We start from the raw sequence: 22,259 nt of genomic DNA on the forward strand, positions 1-22,259 counted from the left end.
ATGTTACCATTGAGACACTTGAGAGTCTGGTGCACAAAGATAAGAGATTTGGATCCTTTTCTGAGCCTAATGTAGAGGATACTCCTGACCAATCATCGTGGGCCGTTAGATTTTTATCTAACAACTACCAACAGAGAGAGTCCCCTTAAAATTATAATAATTATAGCCGTTAGATAAAAATCCAACTGTCTAAGATAATTGGCGAGGAGGATCCTCTCCATTAGCTCATGAAGGGATCCAAATCCAAAGATAAGTACCATTCTGAGACCAACGATGAGCAATGTGACTAGTGTCGACAACACACGTGCGATGATGTGCCATCAAAGCAATCAAAATAAATATTTAAAAATAAAAAGAAATAAAAATCAAAGACAGACACGTCATAATCATCATTATTTTGTAATCGCGTCCTTTCTCTCTCCTAAACCCGTTAGACGCAGACGCGCAGAGAGACAGAGACAGAGACAAAACCCAGATCCCCCTCTTTCCTCAACCAAAAAAAATTAACGCCATATCCGACTTCTTTCTCTCTCCTCTCCTCTCTTCGGCCCTCTTTCTCTCTCTACATTTTTCTGATACAATGTAGGAAGAAGAAGATACCCCATTGTTGATTGAAAGCTAAGTCATTCTATCTCTCTCTCTCTCTCCCTCTCTGATGCACACAACAAATAAGTGTGAATGTGAAAGCTAAGTCTCTCAGAAGCACTTTCCGTAGAAACCCAGCAAAATCCATTCCTTCTGGTTCCTCAACATTCACTCTCTCTCTCTCTCTCTCTCTCTCTCTCTCTCACGGGGCTTGGTTATTTAATTCCTCTGGGGATTCTGTGATTTGGGCATTCGAGCTGAGATGGGTTTTGCGTTTCGGAGCAATGTGGGTTGAATTGGAGGGGTTTTAGTTATCGTTTTTGGATCTTGAGAAACAATGGCGTTGTTTAGGAAGTTCTTCTACCGGAAGCCCCCGGATGGGCTTTTGGAGATATCTGAGAGGGTTTATGGTATGCTTTTCTGGGCTTTATTTTCTTTCAAATTTGGTTTATTGAAGATGATGTTTGTTAAATTTGGGCAATGGCTTGAATGTGGGTTGTGTTACTGGTATTTTTCCTTCTTTTTGTTCCTTTTTTTTCTTGTGTTGTTAGAAACTCAACTAAAAGCTGCTTGTTTGCAATTTGAGAAGATGTCTATATTTGGAGAAGCATATTTACTGTGCCTTTTGGGGTTCCTAACTTCCTAAGAATGAAGTGAACTGCATTAGTTGGACAGAATCTGCATGAATGGAACTGCATTAGTTTGACCGATACAGACATTGGGGAGGCTCTGTTTAGTATGTCCTGGGAATAGGGTTTAGGCTTGATTTGTGGGCACACGCCGGACAAGTTTAAAGTTCCCGTATAGCCCTAGAATTTTTTATCTGGCAATTAACTATTGTGTTCTAAAGTTGAAAGAAGAAATGAATCTAAAGTCGCTACTTATTGTGAAACTTTATTTTGGTGTGGTCATATACAAATTTCGCACAGATACAAAGTATGCATGAATGTGGAATTTATCAATTTTTGTGTGTTCTTTATGTACTTCCTAATATGTATATCCTTCAACAGTTGAACGCTGATGAATGTTTCAGAAGGAAACAATTTGTTTTGTATTTGCTGGCTTGTTCACGTGTTCTGTGTATGGTTATGCCCTTACGCTGCAGAAGAATCTAAATTATGTATATTTACTTGTTGGTAATTATTTTCTATACACGTGTAGTTTTTGATTGCTGTTTTACCACCGACGTTTTGGAAGAAGATGAATATAAAGTCTACATAGGAGGCATAGCAGGACAACTGCGTGATCAGTTTCCTGATGCGTCATTCATGGTCTTTAACTTTCGAGATGGAGAAAACCAAAGCCTGCTTTGCAGCATATTGTCTGAGTATGACATGACAATAATGGACTATCCTCGCCACTACGAAGGTTGCGCACTACTCACAATGGAAGCGATCCACCACTTCCTGAGGTCAAGTGAAAGCTGGCTTTCACTTGGGCAACATAATGTGCTCTTGATGCATTGTGAACGAGGTGGTTGGTTGGTATTGGCATTCATGCTGGCTGCACTCTTGATTTACAGGAAGCAGTACACTGAGGAGCACAAGACGTTGGACATGATTTACAAGCAAGCACCTAGGGAACTTTTGCAGTTAATGTCACCGTTGAATCCCATGCCTTCGCAACTGAGGTATTTGCAGTATATAACAAGAAGAAATGTGGGATCAGAATGGCCTCCACTGGATAGGGCGCTTACGTTGGACTGCATCATCATTAGATTTATTCCTAATATGGATGGAGAGGGAGGTTGCCGTCCAATATTTAGAATATATGGACAGGACCCTTTTATGGCTGCTGATCGAACTCCTAAAGTTTTGTTCTCAACTCCAAAAAGGAGCAAATTAGTACAACATTACAAGCAGGTGGTTGAAGTCATTTTACTCTCATTTACATGCTTTTTCTTTTGGTAATTGTAGATTGTATTTTCCTCTTCCTGAACAAGGAAGAGCTTTTTGTTGGTAATTTGTTCTCATGTGCTTGGATCGTTTACCCTTCCAACTGTACTCTTAAGTTCTTAACTGCCCTATTGGAAGTTTTTGGAAATCTGTTCTCATGTGCTATTATCTTAAGTTGGATAGTTGCATGTCGTGGTTTCTTTTATCTATATGTTGATGCTTTGCTTTGAACTTCATTTTAATTCTTAAGTTCTTGGTGCAGGCAGATTGTGAACTAGTTAAAATTGATATACATTGCCATATCCAAGGTGATGTGGTTCTAGAGTGTATTAGTCTGGATAGTGATCTGGAACGCGAAGAGATGATGTTTCGGATAATGTTCAATACGGCCTTTATAAGATCCAATATTTTGATGCTTAATCGTGAGGACATAGACATCCTATGGAATGTTAAGGATCAATTTCCCAAGAATTTCAGAGCTGAGGTACTCATCTACCCTTTGTGTTCTCCTTTTTGTTTAGTGAAATTTCAACTTCATGTTTAGGAGCACATGGTAGTCATTATCACTACTGTTAATAATTTTATCTGGATGAAGGTTCTTTTCTCGGAGATGGATGCTGCTTCTTCTCTTATATCTATTGATTTGCCTGGTATGGAGGAGAAAGATGGCCTTCCTGTGGAAGCTTTTGCAAAAGTTCAGGAGATTTTTAGCAATGTAGATTGGCTAGATCCAAAGGCAGATGTAACGCATGTGCTCCAGAAGATTGCCTCGTCAGGCGTTCTTCATAAACTGGATAGTGCTTCTTTGCATAATGTAGAAATGGGCAGCTTGTTGCTGGACTCAACTCCTGAAAAACTTAAATCAGAAGTGAAGTCATCAGAAAATGATATCAATAGTCCCACATTCATGGCTCAGGGGAAACATGATAGTGCTTCTGGTTATACTACAGAGACAGGGAGCTTTTCGCTTGAATCAATTCCTGAAAAACTTCGTTCAGAAGATAAATCAATAGAAAATGATGTCAGGAGTCTCACATCTGTGGCTCAGGGAAAGCATGATGGTGCTTCTGCTCATACCACAGAGACAGGCAACTTACTGTTAGAATCACTTCATGGAAAAGTTAAATCAGAACCAAAGGCAACAGAAAATGTTATTAAATCAGAAGTGAACTCATCAGCAACTGATATCAAGAGTACCACATCTATGGCTCAGGGGAGACATGATAGTGCTTCTGCTCAGGTTACAGAGACAGCCAACTTGTTGGTAGAATCACTTCCCGAATGCCGCAAAACAGAACCAAGGGCATCAGAAAATAGTATCAAGAGTCCTCCATATATGGCTCTTGGGAAACTATATATCACCAACATTCAACCGTCTCTAGACAGCGGTTTAATCAGAAAAAAGATTGAACCCCAAGACCTACAAGCTGCTCTCCTACACCCTACCCATTCTAAAATCATATCTCAGAGAGCACGTCAAGGTTCCCTATCTGCACCAGTTTCATTTTGTAATTCCTTGCAAGGATCACCTGTGCCGATATCAAGATATCGAAGTGCACCCTCAGCTCTTGGCATTACAGCTCTGTTGCAGGATCATGCTACATATAATAGGGAAGACCAAATCCGACAGCCTGAAACTGTATCTCCCCCATTGCATGCCACATTAGCTCCTGATTTAACTCTACGGTCTCTACCTAAATCTGTCCAACCTGGTAAGTTGTCTTTTCCCGCACCACCACCTTCTTCGTTGCAGTTTTCTGGGCTTGCAACTGTAGAAAAGGTTTCTGTTGCTACTCCACCTTCTCCTCTGCCACTAGAACTTCTACAACAAACTTCAAATTTCCCTGAGTCTTTGCTTAACGAGCACACTAAAACTACATTACAGGGTAAAGGTCAGTTAGCATCTGCTCCTCTTCCCCCTCCACCTCCACCTCCACCTCCACATCGTAGTCAGTCAGTGACATCTTCATCCTCTGACAGCAAGGGCTCAGTTTCAATTCCCCCTCCCCCTGCACCTCCTCATTTTTCAGGGGCATCTCCATCTTCCCCTGTCAAGAACTCAATTTCAGCTCCCCCTTCCCCTCCTCCACCCCCATCTTTTTCAGGGTCATCTCCATCTCTCTCTGTCAAGAATTTAATTTCATCGCCCCCTCCTCCTCCTCTGCTCCCTTCACCCCTGGAGGAATCTCCATCATCCTCTCTCAAGCACTCAAGTTCAGCTCCCCTTGCTCCTCCCCCTCCTTCATCCTTTCTAGGAACATCATCCTCTGTCAAGAAATCAGTCTCACCCCCCACTCCCCCTCCACCTCCCCCTTCCTTCCAGGGAATGTCATCCTCTGTCAAGAGCTCAGTTTCAACCCCACCTCCCCCTCCTCCACCTCCATTTTCAGGAAGGCCACCGTCATCCACAGTCAAGAACCCCTCCACTGAAGCTCCCCCTCCCCCTCCACCCCTTGGTTCTGCTTCTTCCGCAGTCACGTCTGGCCCCACTCCACCTCCTCCACCTCCTCCACGTTCAGGCCCTGCCTCAACTTCAACTGTAACACCTTCTGCACCACCACCGCCCCCTCCTCCAGCTTTGGCACCGAAGGAGTCCTTATCCCAGAATGCTGCACATGTGCCACCTGTACCACCTCCTCCTCTTCCCAATGGGGTATCAAAATCTGGTGGTTCCCCCACATCCAACTCCAGGGATAGTAATGGTAATATTCCTTCAATTCCTGGACCACCTTCTGGTGTTCCATTTAGTCTGAAGGGACGGGGCCTAACGCGTCCAAGTTCTAGAAATCAGCCTCAACCTAAAAAGGCCAATCTAAAGCCATATCATTGGCTAAAATTAACAAGAGCGATGCACGGAAGCTTATGGGCTGAAGCACAAAAAGCTGATGAAGCAACCAAGTATGCCACTTTTGTGAATAATTTATTAGTTTTTATAAATTCATACAACTGGCTCCCTATTATTCTGAATCTGTTGCTCTGCTCCAGGCCTCCAGAGTTTGACATGAAAGAACTCGAGAGTCTTTTTTCTGCGGCTGCTCCAAATTCAGACAATGGGAATACAGTTGGAAAATCTGGTGGCCGTGCCAAAGGACCTAAATCTGAAAAAGTTCAGCTGGTAATTTGCATTGCATACTGGTTTTACTTCATTTGTGGGTAACTAGAGTTGTGTCGATCTGTAATACAGGGTGGGCTTACCTGACGCAGTATACATCAGTATGCAATATACTAGGTCAGGTAAGCAACAACAAGCTAGCATATAATTAAAGTGCGCAGAATTATAAAGTCAGCACTCTCCTTTTTTTTTTTTTCCACAGAACCAATAGCAATTGTGCTTGGTCATAGAGTCTATTATTTCTTGCACGAGCTCTCCTTTTTTTGCATATTGGAAAAATCTGGTAAATGTGTTATTGCTAGTTAACTGGCTTGAAATGAGGATCTGTCTAGCGTGTTTTTGGTTTTACCTTTTTGTTGTTGTATTGAATTAATTGAATATAGTCTTCCTTTGCCACCTCAATTCTAATGAGAAATTTACTGGCTCTTGCAGATTGAGCTAAGACGGGCATATAATTGCGAAATAATGCTTACTAAAGTAAAAATCCCTTTGCCTGATTTGATGGTAAGCTAAACCTAAATGGACATGTTTTCTTGTATATCCTCAACAGTTTGAGTTAGTCTGTGGTTCTATAAACAAAGAAATGGGAGTTAAATACTGATTAAGTTACAATTTCAAAACTTCAAATACTAGCAAGTAGTGGCTGTTTCTTTGCTGAAAAGATGCATGATATCAACTTGTGTTCTGATTTTTGGATGTTGGGTGCAATGATCTTGGTACAGAAAAGTTCCTACATTAATGATAGCTTGTCTAATTTGTTCCTTTTCTTTCCTTCTGACATCTTTCAGAGTTCAGTGCTTGCCTTGGACGATTCTGCATTAGATATTGATCAGGTTGAGAACCTCATAAAGTTTTGTCCAACAAAAGAAGAGATGGAATTACTCAAGGTACTTTTATCTCGTTGTAATCTTCTGCTTCATGCCACTGTGAGAGCTTCTATAAATATTCCCTTGTTATTTTTATTTTAAATTGCTTACAATAAGTATACAAGGCTTCTGTTTTCTGAGTAACAAATCATGCTTTGGTGCTCAGGGTTACAATGGAGACAAGGAAAACTTGGGAAAATGTGAACAGGTGAGTGGATTTTTCGTTTTCCCTCTTTCCCTTACCTCTCCTTTCTTTTCAATTGAGAATTCATTTTGTTGACAGCAAGGCAAGTGCTGACTTTATAATTCTGCGCATTTTAATTATATGCTAGCTTCTTGTTGCTTACTGTTCGTCTGAATAAAATATATTTTGGTGTCAACTGCATAACTCTAGATGCTCTTGAATTTAGTCTTAGTTTTGTTTTAGTACCGAACTCTTTGGGAGAAATCACATTGATAAGAATCTTAACTCCCTTCTCCCAGTGTCTCTCTCTACATTTTATGCTTTAATTAATTGCTTTGTGCATTTTATGACAGTTTTTCCTTGAACTAATGAAAGTTCCACGGGTAGAGCCCAAGCTCAGAGTTTTCTCATTTAAAATACAATTCCATACCCAGGTGAGGGGACTGTATTATTCCCAATGCGTTCTGTTTCTGTTGTGCTTCGTGTTATTCACTTGTCCATGGTGTTGCAATTTGTCAGGTTTTCGACCTCAGAAGGAATTTGAACACCGTCAATTCAGTGGCTGATGAGGCAAGCAATTTTTCATTTTTGAGTACTTATGTTTTCATATGTGATTGATAAGTTCACCTCTTAATCTATTTCCACTAACGTGCTTATCAGATCAGAAGTTCGGAAAAGCTGAAAAGGATCATGCAAACCATTCTTTCTTTGGGTAATGCCTTGAATCATGGGACTGCAAGAGGTGAGTGGATTTTGTTGGTTACCATTTTGTGTTAATACATCATCATGATGTATATGGTTTGAACACATGGTGAATCACTGCATACATTGACTATGGTGTGATAAAAATGAAACAAAGTTGCAAGTTAGGGTTGGGCAGATTTGTAATTGTTGCAAAATGTTGTAAATAAGCTAATTTGTCCTTGTTTTGCATTGATTAATTTTGTTCGTAGTCTTTTTAATTATACCTGTAGGTTCTGCTATTGGATTTCGATTGGATAGTCTCCTTAAGCTCACTGATACACGAGCCCGTAATAACAAGATGACTCTCATGCATTACCTCTGTAAGGTGATTTCTTTAAAGCCTTTTAGTCCATTCTTTTAATCTTTTGTGGAACTTTTCTTCTTCACTTGGTGCATATTGATCTGGAGAAGTTTAAGCATATAGAAAACGTTTATTTGGTTACGTCCCAAACTGATCTTATTGATGGAGTTGTTCTATTAGTGTATAATTTTTAACTTTGACAATTCTATAAAATTCCTCTCCAACAAACCACAGGTGCTTGCGGAGAAGCTGCCAGAACTTCTTGATTTTCCGAAAGACCTAGTTAGTTTGGAGGCTTCAACAAAGGTATTATGTCTCTCTTTTTTTTCTTTCTCCCCTAATTCTTGTAGGTAAAGTGAACTTTTATACATTGGGTGCAGACTGAGCTAAATTTTAATTACGATGTAGGTACAATTGAAATATTTGGCAGAGGAAATGCAAGCCATTAGTAAAGGGCTAGAGAAGGTTGTGCAAGAGTTGACTGCCTCCGAAAATGATGGTCCTGTGTCAGAAACGTTTTGCAAGGTGACATGCATAAACTATTTGGCACATTTGGCTTGCAGAAACTATATTAGATGACGCAATTGGCTCACATATAAAACTTAAAGACCATCATAATAAACGCTTGATCACCAATAGCAAAGTTCAACAACTGCCTCTCATTCAAGTTGTTATACAAAGATCATAATGTGCTTGTGATTTCATCCTGTTTTTGGCATATCTATTTTGATGCTAATTTAATTTATCTACTGATAAATGTTCAGACGCTAAAGGAGTTTCTCGGTCATGCTGAAGCCGAAGTGAGGTCGCTGGCGTCACTTTATTCTACTGTGGTATGTCTCAATTTTTTTAAGCTGTTGGGTTTGCTTGTGACATCTTAAGAGAAACATTGTTAAACATACCTTCATCGTGGTTGTCTTCAGGGGAGAAATGCAGATGCATTAGCTCTTTATTTTGGGGAAGATCCTGCTCGTTGCCCGTTTGAGCAAGGTACATTTTTTCTAACTTTGTTGTGTTTCTGATTTTCTATGAACCATGGGTAATTCTTTTCATCCATAAATATTCTGTGACGATTCAGAAGTAGTCTTGGTCTATACCCTCTGCGTTGAGTGTTGCGCATTCTTAGGAACATGCAAACTGTTTATTGATCCTCTTACTAGATGCTAAGAATGAAGTAATGTGATTTCACGGACAATATTTACTCTTTAACTGCATTATCGTATTTTCGTATTGATTTTTGAAATTTGTCATGCAGTTGTATCTACTCTGTTCAACTTTGTGAAGTTGTTTGTCCGAGCGCATGAGGAAAACTGTAAGCAGCTTGAATTTGAAAAGAAGAAAGCACTCAAGGAGGCGGAAAATGGGAAGATGAAAGCGGGAAATCTTTCCAAAAAAGACTCCGAGCTCTTGATACAGAATCAGTATGAGTGCCAGCATTAAGTCGTAATGATATATATCACCATTGTTCCCTTTCACAACCAAAGCTGTTCTCCGGTGGATATATTTTTTCACTCCGTGGATGAAGTCCGTCGAAAGTTTCAGAGGATCGTGAACACAAATACAGCTGAGACATCCAATTCTGGTGACGTGCAGAAGAATGTTTTCGTCTTCATTTTAAAGTAAAGCCGGTGGTGGTATACAGAAGGAAGAGGTCACCTTAAGTAGTAAGCCCATTTCATCCTCTCATTTTGTTTTCGGAACTTCTGATCCGTCTCTTGTGATTTCATCGTTGTTTTCGTTAATTCAGTTTAATGTTTTCTGGAGCAGAGATGCTGGAGTGTATACGGAGTCCGGTTCAACAAGCGACTTGTACCATACGAATGAAGAATTTTGTTGTATAAATATACACAGTAGCTAGCTTTTTAGGTTTCCTTTTCGGCTTTTCCCATCCCTAATTTTAGTTGTAGGGATGTAAATCTTTGATACAAGGGAATAGAAAAAGGCAATATAATCTAAATTTTTTGAGAATGGGCCATATGAATGACGAACATCGTAGTATATGCCCTGACGTATCTTATAATGTTAGGATTTTTACCATTAGATTTAACGACTAAAATTTCAATGAATAGGATACACCGAAACATCCTAGAAAATCTCATACGACAAAGACAATTTAATGGGATGCAGAAAACCAACTATTTGCTCTCCCTCCCAAGGGCTCTTGGTATAGAGGAAAGGACAAAGACCGGAGCTATGATTTTTTGGTAGGTTTTGGTCTTTGTCTTGAAGCTCTAGTCAGTTGTGCTTATTGTCTACAACTTTGGGTTGGTATTATTATTCAACTAAATGGATAATGACATGGTGAAAATGGTTAATCATGTGACATAATCAAATCCCTAGTCAAAATTTCCATGACGTATAGCACCAACCACTCTCATGTCACTTTGGGCACACGTGTTCAAGTTTGAGACTCTCGGGAAAGTGCGGAATTGAAGATATGATTTCGGATGAATGAATAAATACTCAACCACTTAAATTGCAAGCTTTTGAATATTAATATTACTCATTTATCTAATAATTATGTTGAATTGCAGCGGATAACTTACAAAATACAATGTATGTTGAAAAGTAAAGGTGAATGATTTTTCATTTTGTGGTGATCGAAAGGGATAAGACACGAAGGAAACTCATCATTTCGTGGGAATTTTGAATGATAAGCTTTCTTAATGTGTTATCCGTCTTTGACCGTCAAGTTTGACAAATTTGCTTCATTTCTTTCTCCTACGTATCTTGACTATAAGGAGTTATCCGCTCCAATCTATGAATTTGGTCTATTTGCAGGTCTTGCAATCGAACGTGCAACTGCAGCAACTAAAGTTTGTGTGAAATCAGGATCCTTGGTTAACGAAGCAACGTAATCCTCAACTCTTCTGGAGCTAACCATGCTTTGAGGGCTTCCCAATCCTCCATTTTCTTGATTACTGGATCCCGAGAGACTGAGATCGAGCGTTACAGGCTCCGGCGGAGAGGGACTTATATTAATCACGTCATTATTAGTCCCGATACCACTTGAAGGAAAATTAACGGGCACAATTATGTTCTTATGTGAACATGAAAATTGTCCAAATAGTGCAGAATCATTGATGGCGTCGTGGTTGTGCTCTCCTTCGTATGTCGCCACGAGGATGGAATCATCCTCTATGCACCTCTGTACCTAAAATTCAGGCAGCGGAAAACACAGGATAAACAAGTTTAGCTAAAAGAAAAAATATTAGTTGAATTCATTTGCAAATTAATAAAAAAAAATTAATTTCTTTGGGCAAATGGTTCATTTATACGTACCTTCTTTTTGACAGGGCATCGAGGAGCGAAGGAACACCTGAAATAAGCTCGAGGGGATGAAGGGTTGTCTTTGGTGACCTTCTGTCCATATTTCCTCCATTGATATCCATCTTTCACAATCTAATTAATTTCGTTCAATTAAATTCACAATTAATATTAATAAATAAACCTAATGCTTTTAGGTTTATATCTAATTTTCTACATTATAAGGGAGGACTTGACTTACAAGGCTGTTGTCTTTAGAATCGGTTTTCACTAGGAACCGTGATGTCTTATCGTGGGATGCCGGAAACTGATAGCGATGCTCATCAGTTCTCTGTCTCTTGCTCGTAATCGCACTGTTGATATTCGTGGTCATGATATGTCGATGATCACACGGTTGTTGTTGGATATGCATTTGGCGCGGCTGCTGCTGCTCAAGTGTTGAGCACTTGGCGGTCATAACTTGAAGCAGGAATCTTAGGGTTTCATTCTCTTTCCTCAAACGTTGCAAGTCTTCTGGAACACTGTCTACAACCTGGTCACGATCATCAACCATAATACAAAAGAAAAATCATCAAACAATCTCATAAATTATTCAACCCTAGGTCATGAAGAGTCCGTGGGGGTTAACTCAAGCGGTGATGGTGCATGCAGAAATGAGATAGGATTATGCTACGTCCAAGGAAAGTGGTGAGAGTGCGTGTAGAAATGCGTAAGGATTATGCTAAGTTCAGAGTTTAATTCCCTCCGTTAAACCCATAAATCAAAATCGTGTTTATAGATCAAATTCAGTACCTTTTGCTTGTTAAGGGTATGAGCATCCATGTTTATAGATTCGGATAAGTTGATGTAAAGATTCAAGAACCTGCAGATTGCTGATATAACTATAATGTTAACAAGCTAGGGAGAAGAACAATATATAATCCGATGAAGTAGCAATATATATATACACACACACAGACGCACGCATATATATAGCTATATAGGTTTAGGGTATTTGTTGGGGGTCTTGAATCTTGCTGTCAAATTCAAGGAACTTTCACAATTGATTCAACGAATGTTTAGTGGCTTTGATTCCTGGCATGGCTGAGAATTTGTATTGAAATATTGGGTAATATAAGGAACGTGTTGGAGAAATATATGATATGACCACTAGTGACGCTCTGATTACACGTAACATGCAACGACGTCACCACATGCACGTCATCATGGGAAACGACGTAAGTTTAGTATTAGTCCGACATGTTTGTTCGAGGAGCCTTTTGAATCTTGACGCTTGCTTATGTTATGGTCTTCGACACGTCACTTTGTTTCACTCTTTTGCCTTTTAATTTTCTAAGATTGTATAAAAGCAAAGAAAGAAAACGAAACGTGGCTTGTTGGGATTTGCTTTTAGGGTGTATTTGCAACGTTATTGTTGTTGTAAGTACCTAATTATTACATAAAAAAACTTAATTAGAATAATAGTTCTGTAGTGATAAGGTAGTCAGAAGATTGTTCTTGTTGTAAAGCAAATTGGATTTAAATTCCCATACTGAAATCTGTTAAAATTTAGACTCAAAATTAAAAGTTCCGTCAACTCTTCGTTAATCGTTAGCACGTGAGATTCACATGCTAACAATTAATACAGAATTCCGTTTTAATAGCAAATGTGTGGCTCACATGCTATCAATGCTATCAATTAATAGAGAGTTGACGAAATTTATAATTTTAGAACTAAATCCTGATAGACTTCACCACATAGATTTAAAACCTAATTTTTTTTATGCACATCTTTCTTTCGACTTTTCTATCACTACGGGAACTAATAATCGAATTGGACAAAAAAAAATTATTCCATTACTTAAGTATCCATTGTGTATATATATTCATCACCTAACAACTTTTTTTGAACAATAGGATTCAAGATTCAAACGAAGAATCTTGTCACCATCAGAAAAAAAAAAAAAAAAAAAGACAACCAAACTAAAAGCTAACCGGCAATGACGAAACCAAGAACTTCGAGAAGAACGGGTCGAACACGAACCCTATAGGAAAAGGTTACAAACCCAAAAATTTGGTGAATGTTATATTTAGAATTTTCTTTCCTTAGGAGTACTGGTTGTATTTAAATCAATTCAAAAAGAGAAAAAAAATATTTAAATATGTAGGCATGAAGTTTTCTTCCTCGCCATAGGCTATGGCTTCTCTTTTCGACGTTAGAGGCAGAAGGCAAGAGCTTTTCCATCTCAGGGAGATCTCATATGTGTAGGAGTTTTGTGCCTCCTTTAGTCCCACATCGGGGAATTCAAGTTCCCTAGAGGCCTTTATTTAGGGTTAGTCACCCTTATTAGAGAGTAGGTATTGTACCATTTGGAATGATAAATGAGGTTTTTATTAATTGTGTGAATTAGACTTGATGATTATACCATAATACTAATATTAATTAATCAAGACAGAGTTCCCCTTTGGGGCCTAAGAAATTAAAAATTAAAAATAATCAGAGTTAATTAATTTTAATTTTGAATTAATTTTTTAATTAAATTAATTAAAAACGTTTTGATTAATAGACACAAATGTTTGAAAAGAGTTGTGTGGTTTTAGATACATCCAAAATGTATTTGAAGGGGTATGAAAGAGCCTATATAACTGAAGTCTTAGTTCTATTGTATATTATCTTTTCTTTTTCCCATTTCTCCCATACAAAACCTTACAGAGAATAAACACTCAAAGCAATTCGCCAAAATTCTATAATCTAGCGCGGGTTGTCGAATTAGACAGTTGTATCCTGGTCGAGCAGAGACGTTGTAGAACCACAAGCACAAGAGTGAGATAGAAATACTGTTCGAATGACATAGCTTTTGCGCTAGCCTTTATCTGTGATTCAATCAAGTTAGTATCAATTTAATTTCCGTATTTATTTCTGTTATTTAATTTTGTATTGCAAGTATATTTCATTAATAAAGAATTAGTATTTCAATTTATGTTATTTTATTTATTTTATGAATTGTTCTCTAACAATATGGTGTAGATTGTAAGGGCCATGCCAAGCCGCTCTGGTGCTCTGTCCCTGCCAGTTGGTACATAAACATCTTTGATTATGTATATTTCAACTTAACACTGCATAAAACGTATTGGAAAATAGTTTTCACAATGTTAACAGCTTATAATTATAGACGAGTCTTCTCTCTAATTAAGCCCCTAATTATTTACCCTGAGTAATTAAACTTTACTTTCATATGGCTAGCTACTCATTGTGGTAATCAAAGATGGAATTGAAGAAGATAGCGATTTGCTGCAATGATGGAAAACAATAATGTTTATGCACTTTGGTATGAGTTCAATTCTCATAACATTTAACAATTTAACTCACTAATACCTATGAAAATAAAAATTAAAAAAAGGGTGAACTGCCAATTTTAGTCTCTGAATTATTACCTAAGTGAAAATTAGGTCTCTAAATAATTCTTTTTTCTTCAAAAAAATCAGTCATTGAATTATAAAAATCTATCCATTACATCTCTAATATTATGTTCGAAGCTATTATATTCAATTTTCCGTCAATTTAAGTCACGTTACTTGCATATGATACACATTGGAGGATAGATTGATAATTTTTCATAAACAAATAGTGTATGGAGTTAACTTTGGAGGGTAAATTAGACGTTAGATTCGCAACCTATATGAAATGTTAAGGGCTTATAGGCGAGAAAATGATGGTAATACACTCTAAAATGTGTCAAGTGACTTAAGTTGACGAAAAGTTTGATAAAATAACTTTGAATATATAGTAGGATGAAATTAGCAATTTTTAATGAATTTAGGGACTTATTTTACAAAAAAAAATTCTTTTTAAGTGTCCCTCCATAATATGTGGTGTTTCGTCTCATATTCTGGGCACACTGATCATTTCTCCTCGAAATAGTGAACAAATAAAGAATGTAAGCGTACGGCAAAGCCACCTAACCAAAAAATCTTTGTATTTTTTTCGGACAAGGATTGTTTGCCCTCCCACTTCCGGTGCCCTTCCGTGCCTTCTTGTTTTGTGTGGTCACGGTTAAGGCATGTCAACATTTTATATTATTTTTTTTATAGAGATAATAAGACAAAAATGAATAATAATATAAAATGTTGATGTGATTTAACTGTGACCACACAAACATGAGGGCACCGGAGGGCACCGGAGGGCACAAAAAGTGGGAGGCAGATAATCCTTGTCCATTTTTTTTCATATTCAGAGGTCGTCGTTGAAGTCAATTATGTAAGGGCTAAAAAAATGTCCACATACAAAGTGACAATTGACTAACCAACAAGGAGATGCTGATCAGTCCATGCACGAAACCTCCCCACCAGCGCCCACTTCATCACATGACTCGCTTCACTCTTCCTTTGTGATATATCATGAGAGATTATTTTAAGTATCATGTATTCAAGGAGTACTTCACATATTATAATATAAGTAACAGACATAATTTATTTTTTCGTGTTTCGTTATTTATTTTATGATATCCGTAGTATCTGTTTGAATATCGGGTATTTTGAAAACTTCTCATAAACTTTTGCCTATAATTAATTCTGGTATTATATTTATAGATCACTAACTCTATTACTAATTTAGTACTACATTTTAAAAAGTGTTTTTCACACGATACAATTGCCAAAGACCTAATCTCGCCTAATCTTTCTCCATTTGACAAAATAAAAACTAAAAAAACTTTTCAGTTAAAGTCCAAGTAAAAAAGTAATTAACAAGTTATGTTAATTAGTGGAAATCGTATATACATATATGTATCTGCATTGCTGTATACACTCTGTATATACTATATGTTTAAGCTAAATTCCAGAGTTTGATTTAATAAAAAATGCCTTTAAATTTCAAAAGATCACATATTCAAGGTCATCCATATTCCAGAATTTCACCAAGCATACTGATCATGAGACTCACAAGTCTTGTAAGTAAAAATATCACATACTAGCGGGACAATAGTTAGTATGTACTAATAGTTAGCACGCACTAGCTACGACTTGTCCCCATGTACTACTAAAAAACTCCACTAACAAACTATAATTCGTTTTCACGCGGGAAGACTTTCTCTGGTCATAAAGAAAGAAGACCTAGAAGCCAATACGCGACACATATCAATAGTCACATTCCAAGACTTAATTGAATGATTGTCCCTTATAATTCAATTTCTTAACTCATTAGCGAGAGTGCAAATGGGCCTGTAGCACCAGTTGTACATTGGTGGTACCGTGGTCTCAAGCCGAGTTATGAAGGGACTAAGATAGTCTCAGGTCCATTCTGAATTCTTTTCATACATGAAAATTTAGTGTTATGTTTATGATTTTTAAAGTTATGCTTACTTACATTCTAAAAAAACTATACTTGTATTGAGAATTTGGGAAGGTTAAAGCTTAAGCCATTATGACATTGACATCATCACACTCGTATGTGCAGACACAAAGAGAGAGAAAGCATCTGTGCGGAGAGATAGGGAGAAGAGAAACACGAAACAACAAAAGAAATAATATGGGTACTTTTAATAATAATAATAATAATAATAATGGAATCCTAAACCTTGAACCGCCTCAGCCGCCTAGCTCATCTAGTTCGCCTAGTCTGGCTAGACCGCTTAGACCGCATAGTCCCTACTTGATTTTCCTATACGTTTTGACCTAAATCGCATCGGTTCTCAACCGTCTAGCTCCTATGCGCAGCCTAGACACTCACCTAGGCCGATTTTTAGAACAGTGCATAGGGTCCAATCCGACATATTTACTTTAATTTTTTTTCATCGAGTTTAATTTGATGTTGGTGACTCTTATGCGAGTTCAGGCAATCCATTATTTATGAGCTTTGAAGAGGGCTTTGGTCTAATGTTTAGTGGAGGGAGAAAGAGAGAGGAAGAAAGTCAAAGAGTCTTGGGGTTTAGGTTTAAGGAAGAGGACGATGAGGACGGCACCATACCAAACCAAACGGCATTGGTTAGTTGCTCAACATACGGTAGACATTTTTTGTAAGATTAGGAGAGCATTTCAGATTGACACATTTAGGCCCTTCTTAGACTAAATTCCATATATATATATATATAGGATTTTAGTTTGTTGAAAAAATAAATTGAAGAGTATGCACTAGTAGTTATTTAATTAGTCAATTTATACGGCTGCATCACGACTATACGTTCCACTAGTTAAATTTTTGAAGGGCATTATTTTCTTGTCAATTTTCTATCCTGTCCTGTCCATGATGTTGATCATGCAGCTGCTTTCTTATGCCTTATAAGCTACTCCAAGTGATGTGATGAACTTATTAATATAGTTGCTTCCAATTCGTTTTGTCCAACATTCCGGCCTTAATATTATTGGACTCTTTTTTTTTTCCTGACACGACCCGCACCTTCAAGTCGTTCCGTATAAAGTCTTATTAGTTGGGTTTCTGTATGTTTCCTTGAAATTCAATTTTTATTTCTGTTGATCTTTCTAAGCGACAAAAGTAGTTGTGTTTATGAGATTAATTATTGGAGTTTTTCAACTTTAATCTTGAGAAGATTAAAATTGAATAAAAATCTGATGTTAGATTGAATATTAATTTTAGTCCTTGTACTTAATTCAAATTCATATTATAAAACAAAAATAGATATTTTATTTAATGTCATAACATTAAATTTTAATTTATTATACACATTTTAATTCATTAATTTTATTTAACTTACTCTAATTAGTGTACCTAAACGTCCATATCATAATATATTTTACTAAATTAGTGTACTGAAATATCCATACCTAATTATATTGTAGTGAATTAGTGGCACATAAGAAAATATGTAAAAATATAAATGTACCGGAAATTCCGTACCCAAATATATGATACTAAACTAGTGTACTGAAATGTTGGTACCTAAATATATTATATTAAACTAGTGTACCGAAATGTCCGTACCTAAACTTATTATACTATGTAGTGTACCGAAATGTTCGTACCTAAATATATTGTAATAAATTAGTGGCACATAAGAAAATATACAAAAACATAAGTGTACCGAAAAATCTCTACGAAAATATTTTCTTATATAAGATACTTACCATAATGAGAATTAAAATGTATAATATTTTCATAAAATTTAATTTATGAAATTATAAATAAAAAAGAGAGAAATTGAATACATATGCTGGTATTAAATAGAGTTTAGAGACTAAAATCAAATTTTAATCTTGTATAAGATATTTTTCTAGACTTCATCTTATTTGAGGATTAAAATCTAGTTTTCTATTAATTATTCCCACAAGTGAACCCCTTGATGTTAGGGAGACCTTCTATTTAAAACATATGTTGTAAATTATATGACGTGGTTCTTGATGACTTGATAATTACTTAAGTATTGATTAACGTGCTTATTTCCTATTAGTGACACATCACATGGTTTACAAATTTAGTCTAAAAAATTAGTCTACCTAACAATATCCTTATTAGAGCTCTGAAGGAAGTTGAGGTTTTCAAAAATCAATTGTCGTATGTGGGGAGTTGCCTTTAATATATACTAGCATATAGGCACACACAAAGTGTGTGAGAATTTTTTTTTAATTTTTGTTTTTGAAATAAAAGGAGAGACGAAGAGAGTGATAAAGAATGTGGGAGTGAGAAGTTTTTTTTTAATTTTTTTTAATTAGAGATATGTTAAGATTACATGTAGGTAAGGCTTTGAAAAAAAAAACAGTAAAATTTGATTGTGTGAAATTACATTTCTGCCTCATATTTCTTGTTCATGTTTTGTTTTAATTAGAGGGTTAAACTGGTAATTTCATAGGATTTTGGTTGACAATAAGTGTTTTATTAATTAGTCGAGATAATTAGTAGAGATGAAGCACGCCCAGTACCATAAAAAAGTTAAGGTTCAATCTTAAAACCAATTGGAAATGGGTTATAAACAAGATTCGTTAACTTCTCAATATGTGGTAAGTTCAGATTCTTACACAAGTCACATAAATATTATATATATGAGTGAATAAATGGTAACAAAGAACAACAAGTTTTGGTTCATCGATTTCAAATTCTATTTACATCCCTACACTTTAATTACAACTCTCAAATCATATGTAATGTAAATAAGAAAAGAAAGGATAATGCCTACTCAATTTGTAGACTAAATTTTGGAAACTAAATGACTTGGAAGTTGATAATTGGTCTATTACTTAAGCGTTGATAAACATGTTCATTCATATTAGTGACACATCATTTAGTTTGCAAATTCAGTCTCTCTCTCTCTCTCTAAGTGATAACAAGGTAACTCTAATTAGGGTTTTCACTTTTCACCATTTCGGGCCATAGTGTGGCCTGAAATTCTTCCTGAAATGGCAGCAGCAAGAGCAGATGTGAAATTGGGATCTTTGGTCAGGGAAGAAGCCATTTGTTGTACCAAAAACTGTTGGAACGTCGGAGCTTGAGTTTCTGGGGGGCACATGGCACTATTGGGACTTATTCGATTATCGTCACTTAAAAAAGTTGGAGCCGGAGATATCTTTGCCACGGATGGTAAAACGGAAATTGGACTAGTAATAAGCTGCTGGTTCTGTTTTGGAGATACCGGGGCTATTAGTGTAACTTCAGCTCGCTTCTCAGGATACATGTGGTTGTGTTCTCCTTCATATGTAGCCACCAGTAGGCATGGATTTTCAGCACTTTTTTGCACCTGAGAATTTTAGTAAGAATATCAGTACATAATCTCACACCCCCAATACTATCTAGTAGTATTTCTTTTTATTTTGTAAGTGAAAAATCTGAAATCCAACTTCCATGAGTTTGATACCTAATCATAGATCGGGTCACCAAACCCCACACCCCCAATACAATATAGTTGTATAAAAAAACTCTCACTTCTCTTTTCTATTTTTCTGGAATTTCATGTTGGTAAGAAGGAGATTGGGTTCACGTAATTAATACCTTCTTTTTAACAGGGCAACTTGGGGCAAAGGAGCACTTGTAGTAAGCCCTAGGAGATGGGTTATCTCTTGTGACCTTCTGACCATATTTCCTCCATTGGTATCCATCATTCACAATCTGCATTAAATTAGAATCAAATAAATTACTAATGGAAGTTCATAGTTTATGAAGAAAAAAATCCCTAGAAATCTCAACAGATGCAGTGGGCTATAGGGTTAAATTGATGAATAGGACTTACGAGGCCTGTATCGGATGCATCGGTGTGAACATAAACCCTGGAAATCTTTAAGTTGGTGTTCTCCTTTAGCCTCTTGCATGAATACTCTTTATCATCACTGATGGAACTGGTGTCAGTATTAGTCCCGGGACTAATTAATCCAATCACGTTGTTGTAATCTTCACTGTCTGCCTTTCGCTTCCTATAAATATCAGATGTTTTGTTTTGCTGCTGCTGGGTGGTCATCAATTCCCCCACTTGGGATTGCAAAGTGTTGTAATTCTCGCAGAGGGCAGTTAGCATCTCAGTCAGCTTCTTGTTCTCCACACTTACCCTATTCAACTCTTCAGCCAACACATCATGATGACTAGCTGCCTGCTATCCGTTAAAATCAAATTAAGAAGACCAAGTTAATAAGTTTCATTAAAAAATTATAGGTGACAAATAGTTTCAGAAAGATAATTTATGCACACGGTTTTTCACCTGTTGCACTCTCTCTTTTTCAATCATTGGATTAAACAAATTAAAGCCAAATTAATGGCCAAAATTAAGAAGGATGTACACAAGGTGACAAATCAAAGCGAAATTAATGGCCAAAACTAAGAAGGACGTGCAGAAGGTGAAAAAACAACGTGCAAAAATATATACCCATAGTTTCATTACCATGTTGAACAAAATTAACTCACCTCTTCTTTCACCAATGCATTACCTTGGAGTTGAGCATAACCCCCTTCAAACTCTTGTTGCATCTGATTTCAAAGTAGATTATTTAGGAGACTAAGTAGATGTTCCAATGTGTATAACTTAATTACCAAGAAAATAAGGTCAAACCCAGAAGAAACAAGGCATCAAAGAATGATATTAACAACAACAACAACAACAAAAAGCTTGAATTATAAAACTACTCACAGTGGCAGGAGCTCGACTATCATTGGCACGGCAAAACGGAACAAGATTAAGGCCGAGAGAAGTGTTCACCCACGTTGAGTCCATTGTTGATCAAGAACAAAAGGCTTGCAATTTGCAGAAATTAATAATCTTTGTGAAGTTTCAGTATTGAAAGTAAAACTTCTCAGGACTCGGGAGCTGCCCAATGCATATATAGCTATAAGGAGAGCGAAGACAAATAATAAGGAATATACCGGGAAGGAAAGTGCGAGGAAATAGCACGATGGGAGAGAGCAGATATTCAAGGTATTTTCTTAAGATTGTCACGTCTCATGATTTATCTTCATCTATCTAGAAATTGTTATTTTATACATATAGCGAGAGATATATGGGGATGGACTATGGAGGAGGAAGGCTAAAAGCCATGTCGGCCTTGAAATTCCTGATGGTCAAGGTCAAGGCTCCGACTTTGCTAGATAAGATATTAATTATATATAAGTAGGCATGTTTGGCACTCCTTGTAGGTAGTTGCAGATGAGGAGAAATTTTATATCTATTTACAACACAAATTACGTAATATATTATTTTATGTATTATATTAAAAAAATAAGTAATATAATTAAATACAAACAAAAATTATATAACACAATTTCAGTTAAAAATAAGGAAAATTAATGAAAAGGACTTGAAAACTTTGAGTTTTAATGATAAGGACAAAATAAAAGGTAAAGTGAATAGTAACAGGATTGACTTTTTAGTGTAAAAATGTGGTTTTTCGTTAAAGTGAACAGTACCGGGAGCTTTTCGTTAAAGTTCCCTTAAAAATAATGTCATGTAACCGAATTATGACTAAAATAAAGAGTTACTCTTAGAGTAGTTAGGTTTTTATAAGAAAATTATTATTAGCACTTTAAAAATCTTATTTAGCACTTCAAATTTTCTATAATTATAAAAAAAAATACACTTTTGAGAAATATAAAATGAAAATTTTAAAATGTTAATAACAATTCCCTTTTATAAAGGTGATTAATTAGCTTTGGTTTGTTCTTGTCTGTCAACATTGACCGAAGATCTACATTCGAGAAGGGCACAGCTTACACACGCTGTACGGCGCAACACGGTTTTGAAATTACGTTGTCAACTTGTGTGCTTGCTTAGCTCCTTCCAACTTTCAACAAACCTTGGACTTTTTATCTGTTCATATCTTCACGGACCACAGCTTTTGAATTAATTTCTACGTGCCCCCTTTAGGAAGATTAACCATTTGTAAATTTTGTATATTTGTC

The 22,259-nt window shown here is 36.6% G+C and overlaps 3 protein-coding genes across 7 annotated transcripts; 1 reads left to right on the top strand and 2 right to left on the bottom strand.

The window, feature by feature from the left end:
• Positions 1 to 413: 413 nt before the first annotated feature.
• On the top strand, positions 414 to 9,655 carry LOC126631680 (formin-like protein 18). Of its 4 annotated transcripts, none has more exons than XM_050301803.1 (18): positions 417 to 995; positions 1,747 to 2,447; positions 2,743 to 2,964; positions 3,076 to 5,378; positions 5,466 to 5,595; positions 6,025 to 6,096; positions 6,381 to 6,479; positions 6,625 to 6,666; positions 6,996 to 7,076; positions 7,162 to 7,212; positions 7,303 to 7,384; positions 7,596 to 7,711; positions 7,922 to 7,993; positions 8,096 to 8,212; positions 8,452 to 8,520; positions 8,611 to 8,677; positions 8,943 to 9,351; positions 9,455 to 9,655. In XM_050301803.1, the coding sequence occupies exons 1-17, from the start codon at positions 923 to 925 to the stop codon at positions 9,125 to 9,127; spliced, it is 4,482 nt and encodes a 1,493-aa protein (XP_050157760.1). In that variant the 5' UTR covers positions 417 to 922; the 3' UTR covers positions 9,128 to 9,351; positions 9,455 to 9,655. The 4 variants fall into 4 exon arrangements, with proteins under 4 accessions (XP_050157765.1, XP_050157760.1, XP_050157763.1 ...); XM_050301806.1 differs by having other exon boundaries at positions 7,617 to 7,711; XM_050301807.1 differs by lacking the exon at positions 417 to 995 and having other exon boundaries at positions 2,300 to 2,447; positions 2,747 to 2,964.
• A 508-nt stretch (positions 9,656 to 10,163) lies between these two features.
• Positions 10,164 to 12,046, bottom strand: LOC126631684 (probable WRKY transcription factor 40). Its single transcript, XM_050301813.1, has 4 exons — positions 11,747 to 12,046; positions 11,196 to 11,486; positions 10,970 to 11,089; positions 10,164 to 10,841 (listed from the first exon to the last, which is right to left on the bottom strand). Exons 1-4 carry the CDS (start codon positions 11,774 to 11,776, stop codon positions 10,446 to 10,448), a joined length of 837 nt encoding a protein of 278 aa, XP_050157770.1. The 5' UTR covers positions 11,777 to 12,046; the 3' UTR covers positions 10,164 to 10,445.
• A 7,044-nt stretch (positions 12,047 to 19,090) lies between these two features.
• Positions 19,091 to 21,326, bottom strand: LOC126631683 (probable WRKY transcription factor 40). Of its 2 annotated transcripts, none has more exons than XM_050301811.1 (5): positions 20,995 to 21,326; positions 20,772 to 20,834; positions 20,107 to 20,463; positions 19,869 to 19,985; positions 19,091 to 19,617 (listed from the first exon to the last, which is right to left on the bottom strand). In XM_050301811.1, the coding sequence occupies exons 1-5, from the start codon at positions 21,076 to 21,078 to the stop codon at positions 19,231 to 19,233; spliced, it is 1,008 nt and encodes a 335-aa protein (XP_050157768.1). In that variant the 5' UTR covers positions 21,079 to 21,326; the 3' UTR covers positions 19,091 to 19,230. The 2 variants fall into 2 exon arrangements, with proteins under 2 accessions (XP_050157768.1, XP_050157769.1); XM_050301812.1 differs by having other exon boundaries at positions 20,107 to 20,460; positions 20,995 to 21,323.
• Between the last annotated feature and the right edge of the window lie 933 nt (positions 21,327 to 22,259).

Source organism: Malus sylvestris, chromosome 8 (assembly GCF_916048215.2).
Source record: "Malus sylvestris chromosome 8, drMalSylv7.2, whole genome shotgun sequence".
NCBI lineage: Eukaryota > Viridiplantae > Streptophyta > Magnoliopsida > Rosales > Rosaceae > Malus > Malus sylvestris.